At 43.7% G+C, this 21,593-nt stretch overlaps 1 protein-coding gene across 13 annotated transcripts; it reads left to right on the top strand.

Moving 5' to 3' along the window:
• The first annotated feature begins 12,408 nt into the window (after nt 1-12,408).
• On the top strand, nt 12,409-20,340 carry LOC125517982 (uncharacterized). Of its 13 annotated transcripts, none has more exons than XR_015609657.1 (5): nt 12,409-12,974; nt 13,208-13,357; nt 13,565-13,631; nt 14,915-14,997; nt 15,410-15,905. XR_015609657.1 is itself a non-coding variant. In XM_087531440.1 (5 exons), exons 1-4 carry the CDS (start codon nt 12,925-12,927, stop codon nt 14,969-14,971), a joined length of 330 nt encoding a protein of 109 aa, XP_087387566.1. In that variant the 5' UTR covers nt 12,786-12,924; the 3' UTR covers nt 14,972-14,997; nt 15,410-15,905. The 13 variants fall into 13 exon arrangements, 6 of the variants coding, with proteins under 6 accessions (XP_087387565.1, XP_087387563.1, XP_087387564.1 ...); XM_087531440.1 differs by having other exon boundaries at nt 12,786-12,974; nt 14,909-14,997; XR_015609659.1 differs by adding exons at nt 18,118-18,172; nt 18,749-19,770 and having other exon boundaries at nt 12,832-13,040; nt 13,208-13,631; nt 14,915-17,587.
• Nucleotides 20,341-21,593: the final 1,253 nt, after the last annotated feature.

Raw genomic sequence — 21,593 nt, 5'->3', positions numbered from 1 at the left:
CTGGGAGGAGTTCAGCCACCTTTCTCTTTCTCTCTCCCTCTTTCCAACTGGTCGACCGACCCCCTTGCTATGTGGGTGGCTGGTCCTATTTATAGAGGCCCTGGTCCTCTCTCCAAATATTGAGCGGGAAGGGAGCCAACAATGGCGGGCTAATTTGAAAGGGGACAACAAGTATCAGCTATCCTGACAAAAGTAGTCTTCGCCTGCGCAAAGCTCTGGTGATGACGCCGTCTTGGGCTCCACGGTGACCTCCGTCTCGTAGTCCTCCTAGTCTTGGTCTCGTTGCACCGAAATGGCAACCTTTGCCTGACGCCTCAGTACTCCGCAGCTGCGCTTGCCCCCTTTGCACCAAAGAGGAAAGGAGGACGCTGCGCAGGCTGGCACCCGCCTGGCGCCCTGAGTCGTCATGGCTTGCGTCACGGGCACCTCGCGAGGTACCCCGCCTTGATCTCTCTGCCTCCTCGTGAGCCAGCCTGACGAGGCCGTGCCTAAGGAAGCTCCGTGTTGTCCGCCCCGCAAGGCTTGGCCCCTCGCGGGGGTCTTGAGTTTGTGTTGGTGAAGATGGGTCGTGCTGGGCCCCCCTTTGAGCCACGCCGTAGGCCGCAGGCAGGCATGTCTGGGGACCCCCGTTCCTAGAACGCCGACAGCCACCTTGTAGAGTTACGTTCTTCCAAAGCTACCCCTTATCCTTTTCGTAAGTATGATGGAGTTCCCGAAGAAAGGATGCCAACTTCATCATGATAACCTCAGGCTGAAGTATGAAAACATCAGCGTTATGGATCGACCACTTCGAGGAGAGCAACTAAGACCGAGAACACTCGCTAGAATTTCGTAACTAGAACCTTCCCCCTTACGCCTCTTAAATCTCGGGACGAGATTTCTTGTAGTGGAGGAGAATTGTGACGCCCGGATATTTACGCTACAGTAACACCCTGCTAATGATGCCATGTCACCACGATCCTTGTGCTAATCTCGCATTAGTTGAGAACCGATCCAAATTCAAATTTGATGTAAAGGCAAATGACAAACGTTTTAAACCTTGGAACTAAAATGTTCTAAAGGTGTCGGATAAATCAAAGGTAATTGTGGTGGAGAATTCAAACATTGACAAAGTGTTTAAAGGCTCTAAAATAAATAAAATAGAAGCAAACCATTTAATTAAATACCCTTTTCAATTGATAAAATATTAAACTATTTTATTTAGCTGTCCAAATTAATGTGGCAGTGTTGCAATTCTAAATAATAATTTAGGTGTTGATTTTTTAAAAAAAACTAAAATAAATTAATTATTAAAAGAAACCGAAAAGAAATAAATAAAAAATAGATAAAAATAAAATAAAACCCCTGGCCAACTAGGCCTCGTCCCAACCGGCCCAGTCGACCGGCCCAGCTGACCAGCCGACCCACCCCGCGCCTGGCCTACATGGCCCCCACCCCCGGGGAATACTAGCGCACACCCCCACTCCCCTCCCGCACGATCCCCTCTCCCCCTCACTCCCCCTTGATTCGGATCGGGCTCCGACCCCAGTGCCCACCTCGCTGTCGGCGTCCCCCGACGCCGCTAGTCGTCTCCGGCGCCGCCCCGCCCATGCCGCCTCGACCCCGTCGCACGCCTCGCTCCTCCCTCGTCTGGATCGGGAGGCAGCCGCGCCCTGACCCCGCCGACGCCGATACCGCGCGCCACCCCGTCGCTCCTTGTCGGCGCCCCGAAGCCTGCTGTCGTCACTGAATCGACCTCGCCGTGGCCTCCTCGACCTCCTTCCCGAGCACCGTTGCCCGAACCCCTGCAACCCCTTGTGAGCCCCCTTCTTCTCATGTGCCCCGCTCCGCCGCACCTGCTCGTCGCGCCCGCGCTGCTCCTCCTCGCCTCTGCTGCTCCTTCCCCGCGCACCCGCGAGCGCCTGCCCAAACATGGCCTCGCGTCACTGCCCGCTGTTGTTTTCCCCGACGCCGGCCGGAGCCTCTCCGCCTCCCCCTGTTGTCGCCATCATTCGCTCCCTTGCGGCCGCCCCACTCGGGCGCCTCCTCCCGCGTCAGTCGTCGACGCTCGCCAGAGCTCCGTGATAACCCACAAGTATAGGGGATCGCAACAGCTTTCGAGGGTAGAGTATTCAACCCAAATTTATTGATTCGACACAAGGGGAGCCAAAGAATATTCTCAAGTATTAGCAGACAGCAAAAGTAATGTTTTTGGTATTTTGTAGTGATTGTAACAGTAGCAGCGGGAAAGTAAATAAGCGAGAACCAGTATATGGAAAACTCATAGGCACCGGATCAGTGATGGATAATTATGCCGGATGCGGTTCATCATGTAACAGTCATAACATAGGGTGACACAGAACTAGCTCCAATTCATTAATGTAATCTAGGCATGTATTCCGTATATAGTCATACGTGCTTATGGAAAAGAACTTGCATGACATCTTTTGTCCTACCCTCCCGTGGCAGCGGGGTCCTATTGGAAACTAAGGGATATTAAGGACTCCTTTTAATAGAGAACTGGAACAAAGCATTAGCACATAGTGAATACATGAACTCCTCAAACTATGGTCATCACCGGGAGTGGTCCCGATTATTGTCACTTCGGGGTTGGCGAATCATAACACATAGTAGGTGACTATAGACTTGCAAGATAGGATCAAGAACTCACATATATTCATGAAAACATAATAGGTTCAGATCTGAAATCATGGCACTCGGGCCCTAGTGACAAGCATTAAGCATAGCAAAGTCATAGCAACAACAATATTAGAACATAATGGATACTAGGGATCAAACCCTAACAAAACTAACTCGATTACATGATAAATCTCATCCAACTCATCACCGTCCAGCAAGCCTACAATGCAATTACTCACGCACGGCAGTGAGCATCATGAAATTGGTGATGGAGGATGGTTGGTGATGACGACGGCGACGAATCCCCCTCTTCGGAGCCCCGAACGGACTCCAGATCAGCCCTCCCGAGAGGTTTTAGGTCTTGGCGGCGGCTCCGTATCGTAAAACGCGATGATTTCTTCTCTCTGATTTTTTTCTCATCAAAACTCAATATATGGAGGTGAAGTTGGAGTCGGAGACGCAACAGGGGGCCCACGAGGTAGGGGGCGCGCCCCCCACCCTCGTGAGAAGGGTGTGGGCCCCCTGGTCTTCATCTTTGGCGAGGATTTTTCATTATTTTTTCTAAGATGTTCCGTGGAGTTTCAGGTCATTCCGAGAATATTTGTTTTCTACACATAAAACAACACCATGGCAATTCTGCTGAAAACAGCGTCAGTCCGGGTTAGTTCATTCAAATCATACAAGTTAGAGTCCAAAACAAGGGCAAAAGTGTTTGGAAAAGTAGATACGACGGATACGTATCAACTCCCCCAAGCTTAAACCCTTGCTTGTCCTCAAGCAATTCAGTTGACAAACTGAAAGAAAGAAAGAAAAATTTTTACAAACTCTGTTTGCTCTTGTTGTTGTAACTATGTCAAGCCAGCATTCAAGTTTTCAGCATAAATCATAACTAACCACACTTGCAATAATTCTCAGGTCTCATCATTACTCATATCAATAGCATAATCAACTAGCAAGTCATAATAATAAATCTCGGATGACAACACTTTCTCAAAACAATCATAATATGATATAACAAGATGGTATCTCGCTAGCCCTTTCTGAGACTGCAAAACATAAATGCAGAGCACCTTTAAAGATCAAGGACTGACTAGACATTGTAATTCATGGTAAAAGAGATCCAATCATAGTTATACCCAATATAAATTAATAGTGATGAATGCAAATGACGGCTGCGCTCTCCAGCTAGTGCTTTTTAATAAGAGGGTGATGACTCAACATAAAAGTAAATGGGTAGGCCCTTCGCAGAGGGAAGCAGGGATTTGTAGAGGTGCCAGAGCTCAGTTTTGAATTAGAGATAAATTGTATTTTGAGCGGTATACTTTCATTGTCAACGTAAAAACTAAGAGATGGCGATATCTTCCATGCTAAACACATTATAGGCGGTTCCGAAACAGAATGGTAAAGTTTATACTCCCCCTCCACCAACAAGCATCAATCCATGGCTTGCTCGAAACAACGAGTGCCTCCAACATACATCAGGTCCCAGGGGGAGTTTTGTTTGCAATTAATTTTGATTTAGTTTGCATAAAGCATGGGACTGGGCATCCCGGTGACCAGCCATTTTCTCGTGAGTGAGGAGCGGAGTCCACCCCTCTTGAGAATAACCTGCCTAACACGGAAGATAAGGACAGCCTTTGTTGATACATGAGCTATTCGAGCATACAAAACATAATGTTTATTTGAAGGTTTAGAGTTTGGCACATGCAAATTTACTTGGAACGACAGGTAGATACCGCATATAGGAACGTATGGTGGACTCATCTGGAATAACTTTGGGGTTTAAGGGATTGGATGCACAAGCAGTATTCCCGCTTAGTACAAGTGAAGGCTAGCAAAAGACTGGGAAGCGACCAACTAGAGAGCAACAACAGCCATGTACATGCATTAAAATTAATAAACATTGGATGCAAGCATGAGTAGGATATAATCCACCATGAACATAAATATCGTGAAGGCTATGTTGATTTTGTTTCAAATACATGCGTGAACATGTGCCAAGTAAAGTCACTTAAATCATTCAAAAGAGGATACCATCCCATCATACCACATCATAATCATCTCAATAGCATGTTGGCGTACAAGGTAAATCATTATAACTCATAGCTAATCAAGCATGGCACAAGCAACTATGATCTCTAATTGTCATTGCAAACATGTTTATTCATAATAAGCTGAATCAAGAACGAGGGACTCATCATATTTACAAAAACAAAAGAGGTCGAGTTCATGCCAGCTTTTCTCATCTCAGTCAGTCCATCATATATCATCATAATTGCCTTTCACTTGCACGACCGAACGGTGTGAATAATAATAAGAGTGCACGTGCATTGGACTAAGCTGGAATCTGCGAGCATTCAATAAACAGGAGAAGACAAGGCAATATGGGCTCTGGTTAAATCAACAATAATGCATATAAGAGCCACTTCAACAATTTAATCATGGTCTTCTCCTACTGACCCCCAAATAAAAGAAAAGAAATAAAACTATTTACACGGGAAAGCTCCCAACATGCAAAAGAAGGACGGGAAATATTTTTGGGTTTTCTTTTTAATTATTACTACTACAACAGAAAAATAAACTACTACTATTTTTTTGGTTTTTTCTTAAGATTTAACAAACACACAAGAAGAAAGCAGGAAAAGGAAAATAAACTAGCACGGATATTACAGTGAAAAGGTATGAGCACCGACATCTAGCAATGAGTGTGTGTGAGCTTAAATGTAATGTCGGTGAGAAATACGTACTCCCCCAAGCTTAGGCTTTTGGCCTAAGTTGGTCTATGACCACGGCTGGCCTGGCGGATATCCATAATAATAGTTGTTGGGGTCATATTGTGATGAGGAAGAATAGTTGGGATCATATTGTGATGAAGAAGAAGACTCTGACTGCCACTGGCTGACAGTCATCTCTGGATCCCAAGAATAAACAGATTGTTGTGGAGACTCGTCTTGTGGTTCCTGTTCTGGCTCCTCGACTGGTGCAGGGTTCCGGTAGGCGTGAATAGCCGTCAACGGAACAAGGTACGTGCATGCAGTCAAATCAAACAAAGAAGGAGCATGCAAGGTAATAGTCTCAGGATGATGTTTATTAAAGAACAATTGATATTTAAGCTCCCCTGCCCTATTTTTAACAATAAAATCATGTGCCACCATGCTTTTATGATCTAGATAAACACGGGGCAGCACCTTTTCTTCCTTCTCAGCATGCCTAATAGGTATGTTAAAATGTGCGGCTAGGTGTGTGGCATAGATGCCTCCAAAGATGGGGCCCTTAGTACGGTTCATATTTAACCGTCTAGCAATAATACCGCCCAAACTAAAAGTGTTATCACTGTATAAACCTTGGAGCAGAATAATTAAATCAGGGATACTAAGGTTTCCAGAATTTCCGCGTCCAATTAAACAACGACTAGCAAATAATGCAAAGTAACGCAAAACAGGAAAATGTATGCTAGTGATTCGTGCGTCGGAAACCTTCCTGGTTTCTCCTACAGTGATATTATCAATAAACCCATCCACATCATCATGATGTGGTTCTTCTGTCTTGCCCTCAAAAGGGACTAAACAAATCCGACAGAAATCATAAAGTGACATCTCCTTATGCTCATCATATAAATGAAACTCCACCGTAGGTGGTGAGTTCCTAGCATGAAAATGAAAGTTTTGCACAAAGGTATTTGTGAGTAAGAGATACTGATTGCATTGGTCGTGGAGGAAAGCAGTGAGGCCTGCATTGTGAGACAATTCATGAAAATCTTCATAGATATCGGCTGCTCTCAAGAAATCTTCAGAAGGTCATTCACACGCCCGAATCTCCACGGTGCGTGGCAAATTATACTTAGGCTTTGGTGCCTTTTCCTTCGAGCTTTGGCTCGATGAGCCCCTAAAAAATCTCCTCATTATTTTTCTGAAACAATCTAAAAATTTTAGTAACTTCAAACAAAAATGAACCAACTTCAATAATATTGATAGTAACTACTCCTACAAGTGCCTGGAGCCTATATCAAGCATTAGAACTACTTGGAACCATATAAATTTGGCATGCAAGCATCAAGAACATGGTCACCTATGCAGCACAAATTTGCAAAGAATAAAGCACTAGAACAAAAACTAATTGGACTAATGGAGGAGTCACATACCAAGGAACAATCTCCCCAAGCAGTTTTGCGAGAGGTGCTTTGAGCAAGGAGATCGAAAATCACAGCAAAAGTGGCTGGAACTCGTGCTTGAGTTGGTTTTTCGGGTTTGTCTGAGATAGAGGAAGAAGATGGGTGCTGGGATAAGTGGAGGAGGGCCACCGTGGGCCCACGAGGTAGGGGGCACGCCCTATAGGGGGGGCGCCCACCACCCTCGTGGCCAGGTGGCAGCTCCTCTCGCGGTAATTTTTGCACAGTAAATCCTCAAATATTCCCAAAAAAACATATTAAATTGGCATGGCATTCTGAGGATTTTTATTTTCGGGATATTTTTATATTGCACGGATAAGTCAGGAAACAGACAGAAAATACTATTTTTACTTTATTTAATATAAATAACAGAAAGTATAGAGAGGGTACAGAAGTGTGTGCTTCTAGTTTCATCCATCTCATGCTCATCAAAAAGAATCCACTAACAAGGTTGATTAAGTCTTGTTAACAAACTCATTCCGATAATCATGAAACCGGAGAAATTTCGAATAACACTAAGTTACCTCAACGGGGATATGCACATCCCCTATAATAAGTATATCATATTTCTTTTTGACAGTAGGAAGAGGAAATTCAAAACCTCCGATTATAATCGATGGAATTTTTCCAATAGAGTTGATACTATGAACTTGAGGTTGTTTCCTTGGAAAGTGTACCGTATGCTCATTACCATTAACATGAAAAGTGACATTGCCTTTGTTTCAATCAATAACAGCCCCTGCAGTATTAAGAAAAGGTCTTCCAAGAATAATAGACATATTATCATCCTCGGGAATATCAAGTATAACAAAGTCCGTTAAAATAGTAACGTTTGCAACCACAATGGGCACATCCTCACAAATACCGACAGGTATAGCAGTTGATTTATCAGCCATTTGCAAAGATATTTCAGTAGGTGTCAGCTTATTCAAGTCAAGTCTACGATATAAAGAGAGAGGCATAACACTAACACCGGCTCCAAGATCACATAAAGCAGTTTTAATATAATTTCTTTTAATGGGGCAAGGTATAGTAGGTACTCTGGGGTCTCCAAGTTTCTTTGGTATTCCACCCTTAAAAGTATAATTAGCAAGCATGGTGGAAATTTCAGCTTTCGGTATCTTTCTTTTATTAGTAATGATGTCCTTCATATATTTAGCATAGGGATTTGTTTTGAGCACATCAGTTAATCGCATACGCAAAAATATAGGCCTAATAATTTTAGCAAAGTGCTCAAAATCCTCATCATCCTTTTTCTTGGATGGTTTCGGAGGAAAAGGTATGGGTTTCTGAACCCAAGGTTCCCTTTCTTTACCATGTTCCCTAGCAACAAAGTCTCATTTATCATAACGTTGATTCTTTGATTGTGGGTTATCAAGATCAATAGCAGGTTCAATTTCTACATCATTATCATTACTAGGTTGAGCATCATCATGAACATCATCATTAATATTTTTACTAGGTTCATGTTCATTACCAGATTGTGTTTCAGCATCAGACATAGAAATATCATTTGGATTATCAGGTGGTTCAGCAATAGGCTCACTAGAAGTTTGCACAGTTCTATCATTTTTCTTCTTCTTCTTTTTAGAAGAACTAGGAACATCAATATTATTTCTTTGAGAATCTTGCTCGATTCTCTTAGGGTGGCCTTCAGGATACAAAGGTTCCTGAGTCATTCTACCAGTTCTAGTAGCCACTCTAACATCATAATCATTTTTCTAACTATTCATTTCATCAAGCACTTTTTTTTGAGCCTTAAGTACTTGATCTACTTGAGTGGTAACCATAGAAGCATGTTTGCTAACAAGTTTAAGTTCATCTTTAATATTAGCCATATAATCACCCAAGCGTCTAATCATATAAGCATTTTCTTTTAATTGTCTACCAAAATAAGCACTGAAGTCGTCTTGCTTAAACATAAAGTTATCAAACTCATCCAAGCATTGACTAGCAATTTTAGTAGGAGGGACTTCAACTTTATCATATCTATAGAGAGAATTTACCTTTACTACCTGTGTCGGGATATCGGGATCAGGAGGTTCTTCAGTAAATAAATAATTAAGATCATATGTTTCTTCAACAGGCGGTGAATTAAGACCATGTATTTCTTCAATAGGAGGTAAATTCTTAATGTCTTCAGCTTTAATACCTTTTTCTTTCATAGATTTCTTTGCCTCTTGCATATCTTCGGGACTGAGAAATAAAACACCTCTCTTCTTCGGAGTTGGTTTAGGAATAGGCTCAGTAATTGGAGCAGGAGATGGCTCAGGAGCTGGCTCAGAAGGTGCCCAATTATTTTCATTTGTCAACATATTATTCAATAGAATTTCAGCTTCATCCGGTGTTCTTTCCCTGAAAAGAGAACCAGCACAACTATCCAGGTAATCTCTAGAAGCATCGGTTAGTCCATTATAAAAGATATCAAGTATTTCAGGTTTCTTAAGAGGATGATCAGGCAAAGCATTAAGTAACTTGAGAAGCCTCCCCCAAGCTTGTGGGAGACTCTCTTCTTTAATTTGCACGAAGTTGTATATTTCCCTCAAAGCAGCTTGTTTCTTATGAGCAGGGAAATATTTAGCAGAGAAGTAATAAATCATATCCTGGGGACTACGCACACAACCAGGATCAAGAGAATTAAACCATATCTTAGCATCACCCTTTAATGAGAACGGAAATATTTTGAGTATATAAAAGTAACGTGATCTCTCATCATTAGTGAACAGGGCAGCTATATCATTTAACTTGGTAAGATGTGCCACAACAGTTTCAGATTCATAGCCATAAAACGGATCAGATTCAACTAAAGTAATTATACCAGGATCAACAGAGAATTCATAATCCTTATCAGGAATGCATATAGGTGAAGTAGCAAAAGCAGGGTCAGATCTCATTTTATCTCTAAGTGATTCTTTGTTCCATTTAATTAATAACCTCTTAAGCTCATATCTATCTTTGCAAGCGAAAATAGCGGCAGAAGATTCCATATCAAAAAGATGGCCCTCAGGAATAACAGGCATATTTTCATCATCACTATCATCATCGTATTCAGATTCAATAATTTCTTTTTCTCTAGCCCTAGCAATTTGTTCATCAAGAAATTCACTAAGGGGCACAGTAGTATCAGGCATAGAAGCAGTTTCATAATAAGTATCATGCATAGCAGAAGTGGCATCATCAATAACATGCGACATATCAGAACGAATAGCAGAAGCAGATGTAGGTGTCGCAAACTTACTCATAACAGAAGGTGAATCAAGTGCAGAGCTAGATGGCAGTTCCTTACCTCCCCACGTAGTTGACGGATAGATCTTGGTTTTTGGATCTCTCAAGTTCTTCATAGTGTCCAGCAGATATAAATCCCAAGTGAATCAAAGAATAGAGCTATGATCCCCGGCAACGGCGCCAGAAATTAGTCTTGATAATCCACAAGTATAGGGGATCTCAACAGCTTTCGGGGGTAGAGTATTCAACCCAAATTTATTGATTCGACACAAGGGGAGCCAAAGAATATTCTCAAGTATTAGCAGCTGAGTTGTCAATTCAACCACACCTGGAAACTTAGTATCTGCAGCAAAGTGTTTAGTAGCAAAGTAATATGATAGTGGTGGTAGCGGCAACAAAAGTAAAGACAGCAAAAGTAATGTTTTTGGTATTTTGTAGTGATTGTAACAGTAGCAGCGGGAAAGTAAATAAGCGAGAACCAGTATATGGAAAACTCGTAGGCACCGGATCAGTGATGGATAATTATGCCGGATGCGGTTCATCATGTAACAGTCATAACATAGGGTGACACAGAACTAGCTCCAATTCATCAATGTAATGTAGGCATGTATTCCGTATATAGTCATACGTGCTTATGGAAAAGAACTTGCATGACATCTTTTGTCCTACCCTCCCGTGGCAGCGGGGTCCTATTGGAAACTAAGGGATATTAAGGCCTCCTTTTAATAGAGAACCGGAACAAAGTATTAGCACAAAGTGAATACATGAACTCCTCAAACTATGGTCATCACCGGGAGTGGTCCCGATTATTGTCACTTCGGGGTTGCCAGATCATAACACATAGTAGGTGACTATAGACTTGCAAGATAGGATCAAGAACTCACATATATTCATGAAAACATAATAGGTTCAGATCTGAAATCATGGCACTCGGGCCCTAGTGACACGCATTAAGCATAGCAAAGTCATAGCAACATCAATCTCAGAACATAATGGATACTAGGGATCAAAATCTAACAAAACTAACTCGATTACATGATAAATCTCACCCAACCCATCACCGTCTAGCAAGCCTACGATGCAATTACTCACGCACGGTGGTGAGCATCATGAAATTGGTGATGGAGGATGGTTGATGATGACGACGACGACGAATCCCCCTCTCAGGAGCCCCGAACGGACTACAGATCAGCCCTCCCGAAAGGTTTTAGGGCTTGGCGGCGGCTCCATATCGTAAAACGCGATGATTTCTTCTCTCTGATTTTTTTCTCATCGGAACTCAATATATGGAGGTGGAGTTGGAGTCAGAGACGCAACAGGGGGCCCACGAGGTAGGGGCGCGCCCTAGGGGGGCGCCCCCCACCCTCGTGAGTAGGGTGTGGGCTCCCTGGTCTTCATCTTTGCCGAGGATTTTTTATTATTTTTTCTAAGATGTTCTGTGGAGTTTCAGGTCATTCCGAGAATATTTGTTTTCTGCACATAAAACAACACCATGGCAATTCTGCTGAAAACAGCGTCAGTCCGGATTAGTTCCATTCAAATCATACAAGTTAGAGTCCAAAACAAGGGCAAAAGTGTTTGGAAAAGCAGATACAACGGAGACGTATCACTCCGCCCCGCGCGCCCATCGGAGCTCCTCTCGGGCGCCGCTCGCCGCTCGCCGCCCCCCCCACCGGCTGCTGCTGCTGCTACCTCCCTGGCCGCCCCTGCCCTACTTCCTCCTCACATGCGCGGCTCGCGCTCCGCCCGTGGCCTCGCCAAGGCCACGGCCACCCGCGCCTGGCGCCTCCACTGGCCTGCAGGCGCCCAAACGAGCTACGGGTTGCGCCCGCACCCCCCTGCACACGGCGCCCGTTAGCCAAAACCGATAAGGCCCTGGCCCAATGACAGTCGGGGCCCAGCCCCAGATCGTTTTTATTAAAAAAAGAGAGTTTTTAAAAAATAATAAATAAAAATATTAATTAATTAATTAAAGAAATAATTAACTTAATAATTATGTATTAGATTAACCTAATCATTTAGTTAAGTAATTAACCATGTTTACTTAACCTGAGACTATGACGAACGGGCCCTACGTGCCAGGGTTGACCTAGTCAACCTGTAGACCTGCTGACATCATGTTGATGTCATGCTAACCCAATAATTACCTTTTCTAATTAATTAAAATCTGTTAATTCCAAAATTGAATCTCTACTTATCTCTACTATTATTAAACAAGCAAACATATTCATCGCTAAGTGCACCCACACTAATCTACACAGAACAGTACGGACCAATTGCAGCCTCAGATCAGGATCATTTAATTTAATCTAACGATTAAGATTACACTAAGCCTCACCCCAAACTGCGTTTAGCGATTTTCCTGGGCGGACGAAAACTCTGCCGCCCGCATTGGTTCAGCAATACGAGGAAAAAAAGGCAAGATATGATACAGGAGAAACAACACGATCGGGGAGGCGGCGCATCTTCGGGGAGGATAAGAGGACAGGGGAGGAGAAGTAAGGCCTGGTGGCTGCTAAGGAGGTGCTCGCCGGCGAGCGGGCTCCGGCGGCCGCCTAGCGCGCGGAGTTGGATCGGGGCGCATCCCCGCGGCCGTGGTTGTACTCGCTACGCCGCCTGCCCAAAAGAACCGGTGCTCCCCGCCGCCTGCCTCTCTTACCCACGTGAAGCTACCACTCCCTTCCTCCTCCGCCAGCCCCAAGAGTGCCCACCCCGTTGCCCGGTCGGCTACACCAGCGCCCTGCCGGTGGCGCTCGTCGGCCCTCCCCGCCGGCCCCGCGCCGTACCCGTCGTCTCCTCAATCTGTTGTCAGCGCCCTCCCAGTGGCCCTCGCCGACCCTCCCCGCCGTCCCCGTGTCGTATCCGCCATCTCCCCAATCCGCAGCTAGAGGACACGCCAAGAAGCTTCAGTCATGAGGCCGTCGCGCCGGAGGTCTTCCATCTCAGATTTGTTTTCTTTACGGTATTTCCTCAGTGATGTGATGCTTCAACTTCTCTTCCGGTGCTTCTCAAATTGATGTAACCAAGAGTATGTCGTGGATCACCATTTTAGATTCTGAAATTTATTGTCATCTACCCGTCGTTCTGAACTTCATTTGTCATTTTTCAGCGATGCACATCTTTACTGTCAGGTTTATAGTCATCAAGCAGTCCTAAATTTTAAGGTTATATCAACATTTATATTCTTGATTACAGGGTGTTGTCAAGAATTTCATCATGGCCACTGCTTTCCCACCAAGGTATTTGCCGCATGCAGCCATGCACAAGTGTCGTCACTTGCATCTCCTCTGTGCGTTCCCGTCATTCCATGCCGCACGAGGCTGCAGTCACCACACCCTTGAGTAGGTAATTCATCAATTGATAGTTTTTGTCCCTGCCGTGACTTGCATCTTTCTACCTTGCTTCAAATTTAATTTGATTGAATGTCAAATAAAGATCAACTTTATCTCTGATTGATTCATGGAAGTACAAGCTGAATTATATTCAGGATATTCTGATTATTACTTCCAAGTTATATTCTAACGCAATGTCTTTGGTTTAACAACTTGCAAGTGTTTCTTGTACTGATGTTAACCTCATAAAAAAGACACCCAGGTGGACATCTGCTATAAATAATCAGGTACTGCTTTCCATTATCAAATTCAAATGCTCAGTGAAACTATCCAATGGATGGACTGGTTGTTTAACACTGAATCATCAACACTTTATTCTCATCTTATCTCCTCTTCCATTCACTGAAACATCTGCAGTGCACGCTTGTTACTTCTTTGACTGCTTGAACATAAATATTGAGAAAACTCAATTTTCTATGGGCATGAATAATCTTTCGATTCATACATAAAATCAAAATGTGGTTCCAGTTCCAGGAGGTATGGCATGATTTCTCTGCTGGCGTGTGTGTGTGTGTTGCTTGTTTGTCTGTTGCCGGCTGGATTGCGCAGCGGCGATGCCGGGAGCCGGGGGTCATTGGAAAAGTGAGATGCCGACGTCACTCAAAACGATCCTTGCATGGTATTGACAGAATCATCCACAAATTATTTGATGGCATTGACCCTTGCTTGGCACGTGCTTGGCATTGACTGAATCCTACATTGGCGAGCTTGTATCCCGACCAACCTCTTTGTCTTCATTTTTTAGAAGCTAACTCACTTGGTTTGTGCGCTCCAATTTGCATATAGAGAGGTTCAGATGTCTGGCCAGCTAGGCACTGCCTATTTCTCTAAACCTGAAAATTCAAAAATCACTTTAGTTTTCACTAACACAGCTAGGGCCAACACCTGCTATCAAAAGAGCCTCAACAGTGGACGGGGTGGCGGAGTAGTCACGTACCAACAATACAGTAACTGCTAGCTATACTTCTGGAGCAAATTCTTTGTCGTAGTCATCAGGCCGCAGATGGCGTTGCCGGGATACACGCCCACCAAGGTCTCCGGCCCTATAGGCCCATGAGGGATCCAGGGTGTTGCTCTATGCAGCATCATGACCACAATGGTGACTTTGTTTTGAAAATACTATTTGAATGGCATCACAACATTGAGTACACATTTTTTTTCAACAGTTGCTTTATTTTTATACCATGTGAATCTCCCTGGGTTAGAGCTTGAGACGTGCGTTACACACGGTTAATTTTTCACGATTTATTGTTGTTGCTATTTCCCATGAGGTACTTGATAAAAAGTGTTCGGCGTGTGGTGCTCTTCAATGACTTGTTCTCTTTTGAAGAGCAAGCAGTAGAGCATGAGAGTGCCGTGATCCTCCAAATTCCTGCTCGCTTCTATACCCGTATATCTGTTATTTTTGACTGATTTTATTCCCTTGAATGCTACATAAGAGGTGTCTTTGCAGAGCTTAAGAACAATTTATTTGGTTGGAGCTAACTAATACTGTATTGCAAAGGGCCAGACAGCCAACCAACTACAAATGGACTGCCCGAATTTATCCATGTGTTGGAATAGATGATATTTGATGATTTGAACCTTGCAACGGTAGGGTTTCCACATGTATCTACCTCAATTTATTTGATGATACTTGTTGAAAGATATTTCTAATACTTTAGTGCATGTGATATATTATTTTAGATAGTAGTACTACTTTAATGTGGTGTGTTACATTTTAGCTGGCAAATGGGTTAAATTCATCTACGCATCAGGTCATCAGCACTCAGTATCTCTGTGTTCTTGACATACAAAAACTATACGTGTGTGAACTCTTGAAGTAAAATACCATATTGTCTGCTTGATTGTTATTGTAGTTAACAAAATGTTTAAAAATTTAGCAAAAACATACAACATCCAATAATATAGTACTTATTAGCATCTATTGTGATTATCAACATTTATATTTGTAAGACATGTGTTGCACATGCATGTTTATTTTGTTTTAAGTTTTCAACTGCAGGGGTGTGAGACTTTAGCATGCTCTGTACATAAGCAGGGAGTTCAGGGGCAGAACTGAAGGTAGACTCGGGTGCAGTTATCCACTCCTACTTGCTTTCACTAGAACAACATATTACACTGTGAAAGCAAGATCATGCACTGGCATCGGTTTTATTACTCCACAGATGTGGGTCATCGGCCATGACAAAATATGGGATAACAAATATTATGGATACAAGATGGCAACATAAACTTCGCAATTTTATGATTTGTGATCTCGTAGATTTTTGCCATGCGGAGGACAAATGATTCTGGCTATATGCACTGGAGTTTAATCCATGTATGTGAACTATTAGATATCGATCTATGTAAATTTGGAGAATCATATGTGTTTGAGATGATTTGAGAGTGCCCTTACCGGCCGTGTAGGTCCACGGTAATTCGATTGTTCTGATTTGTGTTCCATTTTTACTTAACGGAGATGTATTTTCACTATTAAGTGTAATAATTAATAACTATTGGATGTGTTCCGCAACGCGATACACGACGAGTGGGATTTTCCTTGGCATGAGCGGAGATGCCTTCGAATTACTAAGTTTTATTTGGTTGTTTGTTTCATGTGTTAGTTCTGTATTGTACCAATGTTCATTCAAATGAAAATGCAAGGTACTACAATGATGAATGTATGATATTTTCATAAAATTAATAAAATATAGGACATTGAAATGTAGGGGTTGAGGTTTAGAGGTCTGCTGGAGTTAAACAAATTGTAAGTGAGGATCTTTATAGTTGAGTCCCTATGCGTTGATTGATGAGAAATGTTTTAGGGGACCTATGAGAGTTTCTCTGACTCCAGTTCATGACTCCTTGGAAATCCTTCCAACCATTCCTGTTTACACTAAAAACATATTTTGTTACCCTTTTAATTATTATTTTTAAAAATTTCTTTAGTGAATTCAACTTCATCATATAATCGACTTTTGCTTTGAGCACGCATGACGGCCACACAACAAGAGCTGGGAAGGAGGCAGAGTTCATAAAGTACATGTTCGACCGTGACAACCCCAAGCATGTGTCCGCGTACTTGATGATGAGGTGACCAAGCGAATACGACTCATGAGAGTGCGAGCTTTGAAAGAGGATAAGTAGAACACATTAGTGGCGAGGGAACGCAAGAATTTTATTTCTCCCGTTACAACGCACGAACACATTTACTTGATTAAACATAAATAAAATTAATAAAACTTTTTTTATATTTGAGAGTCGTGCGTTGCACGTGCATACTTACTAGTACTATTAAACAAGAAAACTTTGACCTGGGCGGACGATTACTCTGCCAAATAGTCTTCTGTGCAAAACGTAATCCGTCTTCTCACATCAATCAAACCCCACAACCCGCTCCTCCCTGGCCTTCCTTCCAAGTTCATCGCACCCTCCTAGAATTAGATCGCTGCCGCCAGCCTACGGTCGCCGGTTGGAGGCCAAAACTCTCTTCTCCGGCTACCCCTGAAGGCAACCCACCAGGTTGCGTCCATCGGGATGACGACGGCCAGGACGAAGTCCGGCGTGCAGCGCAGGAACAAGGATCTCGACGAGGTTGAGCGGATGAAATTTCTCACACCCCAATCCCAGTTCGCGCTGCCGCCTGACCCTCTGCCGCCGCCACTCCTCCTCTTGGCCTTCGCCCCACACACATCGTCACCGCCCAGATTGTGCCCACCCTCCAACCCAAACGCCCAATCTTCCCTGCCGTTGTCGGACGCCGCGTCATCTCGCCGTGACCGCTTGCCACTGAACCCGTAGGCATAGAACCTGACGGGGCCGCAAAGGCCGTAAACAAACATGCGGAATCCGTCGCCGAAGCTCTGTTTCCCGACACACCGTCGCGGGCTCTGCTGTTCCTCTACACATCGATGCCCACCCCTCCCCCGTGCCTCCCTCCCCGCCCGCTGTGACACCCCGGGCACCGCTTATCCGCCCTTTTCACTGCTGTCCGGCCGCCTACTACGTCAGGTTCCCGTTTCAGGGGTGGTGGTCAGTGCGATTTTGGGCCGTGCGTCGTTTTGCCGCTGCCGACAGCGGTCGGTAGATGTAGCGCGCGTGTGTGCACTAGCTTCGAGTCTAGCCTGAAGGAGGCGAGGTGGCTAGGCAGCGTTGCTTGCTCTGTTTCTATAGGCGCTGCTGGCTATACCTGCTTCTTGTAAGTTCTTGCACTAGCTGATGCTTGTACGTTTTGGATGTCAGCATAAAGTTTGCAATGCAAGTGGCAGGTGCCAACTTATAGAATTCTGAATTTTGTTATATCCACTTAACCACTTGGTGTAGATCTGATAGGTACTTATAAACTGCTTTTGATGTGTTCTCCTCATGACAAATGTAAATGATATTAGAACTGAAATTTTAAAAGGCTGTCTACTTAAAATTTTAGACTGATTCGGTGCATCTTTAAAGTTTGAATTGCATGGTATTATTTTCTGTAGTTAGATCCTACAGGATGTGTGCTATGGTTCAGACACAATACCTTGCTATTTAGATATTGTGCATATCATGATTTATTAAGCAAATGTTGGTAAGTGAATTTTGATTAATCCCGTGATGTATATGGGTTTTCGTAAACTGAAATTGTGCTTAACCTGATTTATGGAGCAATGGATAACAAGTCGTGAACTATATATTTTATTTGAGTCGAGGAGTAATCCATTATTTTTCCATCTTGTCGTACTTTGTCAGCTGGGCTATGTGGCGGCATCTATTATGAGCATCGCTACTAGGGATGCTTGTCCAGGTGAGGCAAAATTCTGTCATCTTCGATTTAACTAAAATCATGCTATAGCTTGATATGTACACCTCAATGAATGGTAGTTCTCCATTTATAGGTAGAGTCAAACATCATTATGGAAGCAAGATGCCCAATGTATATGCGTTGACTTGCCTGATGCCATGTCGTGATTTTCATTACCAACATGCATATTTGTCAACCCTTGTGTTTATCTCATAGATGATCTCTTGCCGCATGGCCCTCAGGGGCCTAGTCAGGCTCAGATTTGGGATGTAGTGCTTCTGGTGTTTGTTGTTTTTTCACCCGTGTGGCCGTGTACTCCCTCCGTTCTCTTCTGGCTATGGCTGTGAAGTTACTGTAATTTACACAATTTTCTACCAGCTTTTTGTCCTACTTTCTACTACGTGTACGGTATGTTTTGCTTTTTCTGTTCTTTCAGTACACTGTATATGGTTGGAGAAGCAAAGTGTGTTTATCCTTACATTAAGAAAATAGCTACCATTCAAGTGTTAATACAAGTGTTATACTCACCTGTCGAGATCAACAACTGAACTGAAAATCTTTGTTTGTTTGTTGTTATAGCTTCAACTGAACTGATCAAGTGGACGAGGGCTTCAATGTCTTGGCCTGACGTCCGCGGACCTAGCCGGATGGTCACCACCACAGTCAGTGTCATTCATCACCTTGCCAAACGGAACTGCTCGCCACAGAAAAGTGTGGTCACTCTTTAATTGAAATGCCTACTTTGTCCCCTCTTTACTAGGTTCAGGGCTAGGTATTGCATTTGAGATATCGCATTAAGCCCTCCAACTCTCTAGCAATATTATGTTTACATTATTCATAGGTACTAAAAAATATTCGGTATGAAGTGTGGGTGCCTCGGTGGTGATACTGAATCAAGAGATAAATTTTCAAAACGAGAAAGGTGTGGTAACTCTTTAATTGAAATGTTCATGTTACCCTGTATGGTTTGGAAATGAGTCAAAAGAGTGCATTTCTTCAGTATAGGATTGTATGGAAATGAGTGATTCTCTTTTGAATATTGCAGTTTTTATGACAAATTGTTCGATGTTATTAATTTGCAACACAAGCCTTTTCAAGATTGCAAGAGATAACACTCTGGAATTGCAAAAAAAAAAAAAACAATTGTGCTCTGCAATTTTTGATCAGACATATCCTTTCTTCACTTAGATAAGCATAGATCATTTTCAAGTAAGAGAATTATAATAGTGCAAGCTCTAGATTGCTGCTTATAATTCAAAATACTCTTTGTTGTCTTGATAAAGTAGTTGTTTACTTGCAGGATGTGGGGTTACAGTTGGAAGGGATAAACCTTGCTGGTTATCGCCAAGCATTTGAAGAAAATTGTGCCAATCGAGAGTATCTTGAAAACATCTCCATGTTTACAACCGAACAGATGCTGCAACTTATCAGGTGACAGGTGTTGGTATATGAAATAGAGAGATTGTACCACACGTTGTAAAATGTTGAGCCACATTACATGTTCTTCCTTACTATATTTTACAACATATCAAATTCACAACATGCACCAATTTTCCCAATAGTTTCCACCAATGACAACAAGATAGGAGGGAAGGAAGGGAGGCGTTGGGATCGCCATTCATGTCACTCGAGCAAGTGATATGGGGGCCTTTTCTTTGTCGAGAACGGACTTCCATGACTGAGATGCCTTATATTTCTTGAGCATGGACTTCCACAAATAGGCTCACATCTGGTCGTAATATTTATGTAGACGTGCGTCGCATGTGCACACTTACTAGTTAAAACTTTAAGAATTAATATAAAATAATCCATAGCTCGGATTTTTCTACATAAAGTTGCTCAGAACGACGAGACGAATCCGAATACGCAGCCCGCTCATCCTTCACACATCCATAGCATAGCGAACACACAACTTTTCTCCTCCGGTTCATCTGTTCGAAAACGCGAAACACCAGGGATACTTTCCCAGATGTTTTCCCCCCTTAGTCGGTATCACCTCCTACCGTGTTAGGCGCGCCTAGCACCACTCGTTGTCATGTCATGCATCTGTTTGCATTGTTTCTTCCCCCTCTTCTCTCCGATAGACTACGAGACTGACGCCGCTGCTGGTGCCCCGATCGACTACGTTGTTGACGACCCCTACTTGTCAGAGCAACCAGGCAAGCCCCCCCTTGATCACCAGATATCGCCTATTATTCTCTCTACTGCTTGCATTAGAGTAGCGTAGCATGTTACTGCTTTCCGTTAATCCTATTCTGATGCATAGCATGTCCTTGCTACTACTGTTGTTACCCTTACCTGCAATCCTAAATGCTTAGTATAGGATGCTAGTATTTCATCAATGGCCCTACATTCTTGTCCGTCTGTCATGCTATACTATCGGGCCGTGATCACTCGGGAGGTGATCACGGGTATATATTTATACATAATATATGATACTTATGGTGACTAAAGTCGGGTCGGCTCGTAGAGTACCCGCAAGTGATTTCGATGAGGGGGCTGAAGGGGCAGGTGGCTCCATCCAGGTAGAGGTGGGCCTGGGTTCCCGATGGCCCCCGACTGTTACTTTGTGACGAAGCGACATGGCCGATTGAGACCACCTAGGAGAGAGGTGGGCCTGTCCATGGTCGGCGTCCGCGGTTACTTCAAAATAACACGCTTAATAAGATCTTGGTATTTGATCTGAGTCTGGCCACTGGCCTATACGCACTAACCAACTACACGGGAACAGTTATGGGCACTCGACGTCGTGGTATCAGCCGAAGCCTTCGTGACGTCAGCGACTGAGTGGCGCGCGCCGGATTGGACCGTAAGCCTGCTCTTGTATTAAGGGGGCTAGGTCTGCTTCCAGCCGCCCACGCAACGTGTAGGTGTGCAATGGGCGATGGGCCCAGGCCCCTGTGCCATAGGATTTAGACCGGCGTGCTGACCTCTCTGTTGTGCCTAGGTAGGGCTGCGATGTGTTGATCTTTCGAGGCTGGACATGACCCAGAAAAGTGTGTCCGGCCAAAGGGGATCGAGCGTGTTGGGAAATGTGGTGCACCCCTGCAGGGAAGTTTATCTATTCGGATAGTCGTGTCCCTCGATAAAAGGACGACCCGGAGTTGTACCTTGACCTTATGACAACTAGAACCGGATACTTAATAAAACACACCCTTCCAAGTGCCAGATACAACTGGTGATCGCTCTCTCACAGGGCGACGAGGGGAGGATCGTCGAGTAGGTTATGATGTGCGATGATACTTGGTGAACTTACCATCTACTCTCTTCTACATGTTGCAAGATGGAGGCTGCCAGAAGCGTAGTCTTCGACAGGACTAGCTATCCCCTCTTATTCTGACATTCTGCAGTTCAGTCCACTACCCTTTTTCATTTGATACCAATGCATACATATGTAGTGTAGCTCCTTGCTTGCGAGTACTTT

This window comes from Triticum urartu, chromosome 7A (genome assembly GCF_056163025.1).
Source record: "Triticum urartu cultivar PI428250 chromosome 7A, HENAU_Tu73, whole genome shotgun sequence".
NCBI lineage: Eukaryota > Viridiplantae > Streptophyta > Magnoliopsida > Poales > Poaceae > Triticum > Triticum urartu.
Note: the sequence above shows the minus strand (reverse complement) of the source record. Positions and strands in the feature narration are given on the sequence as shown.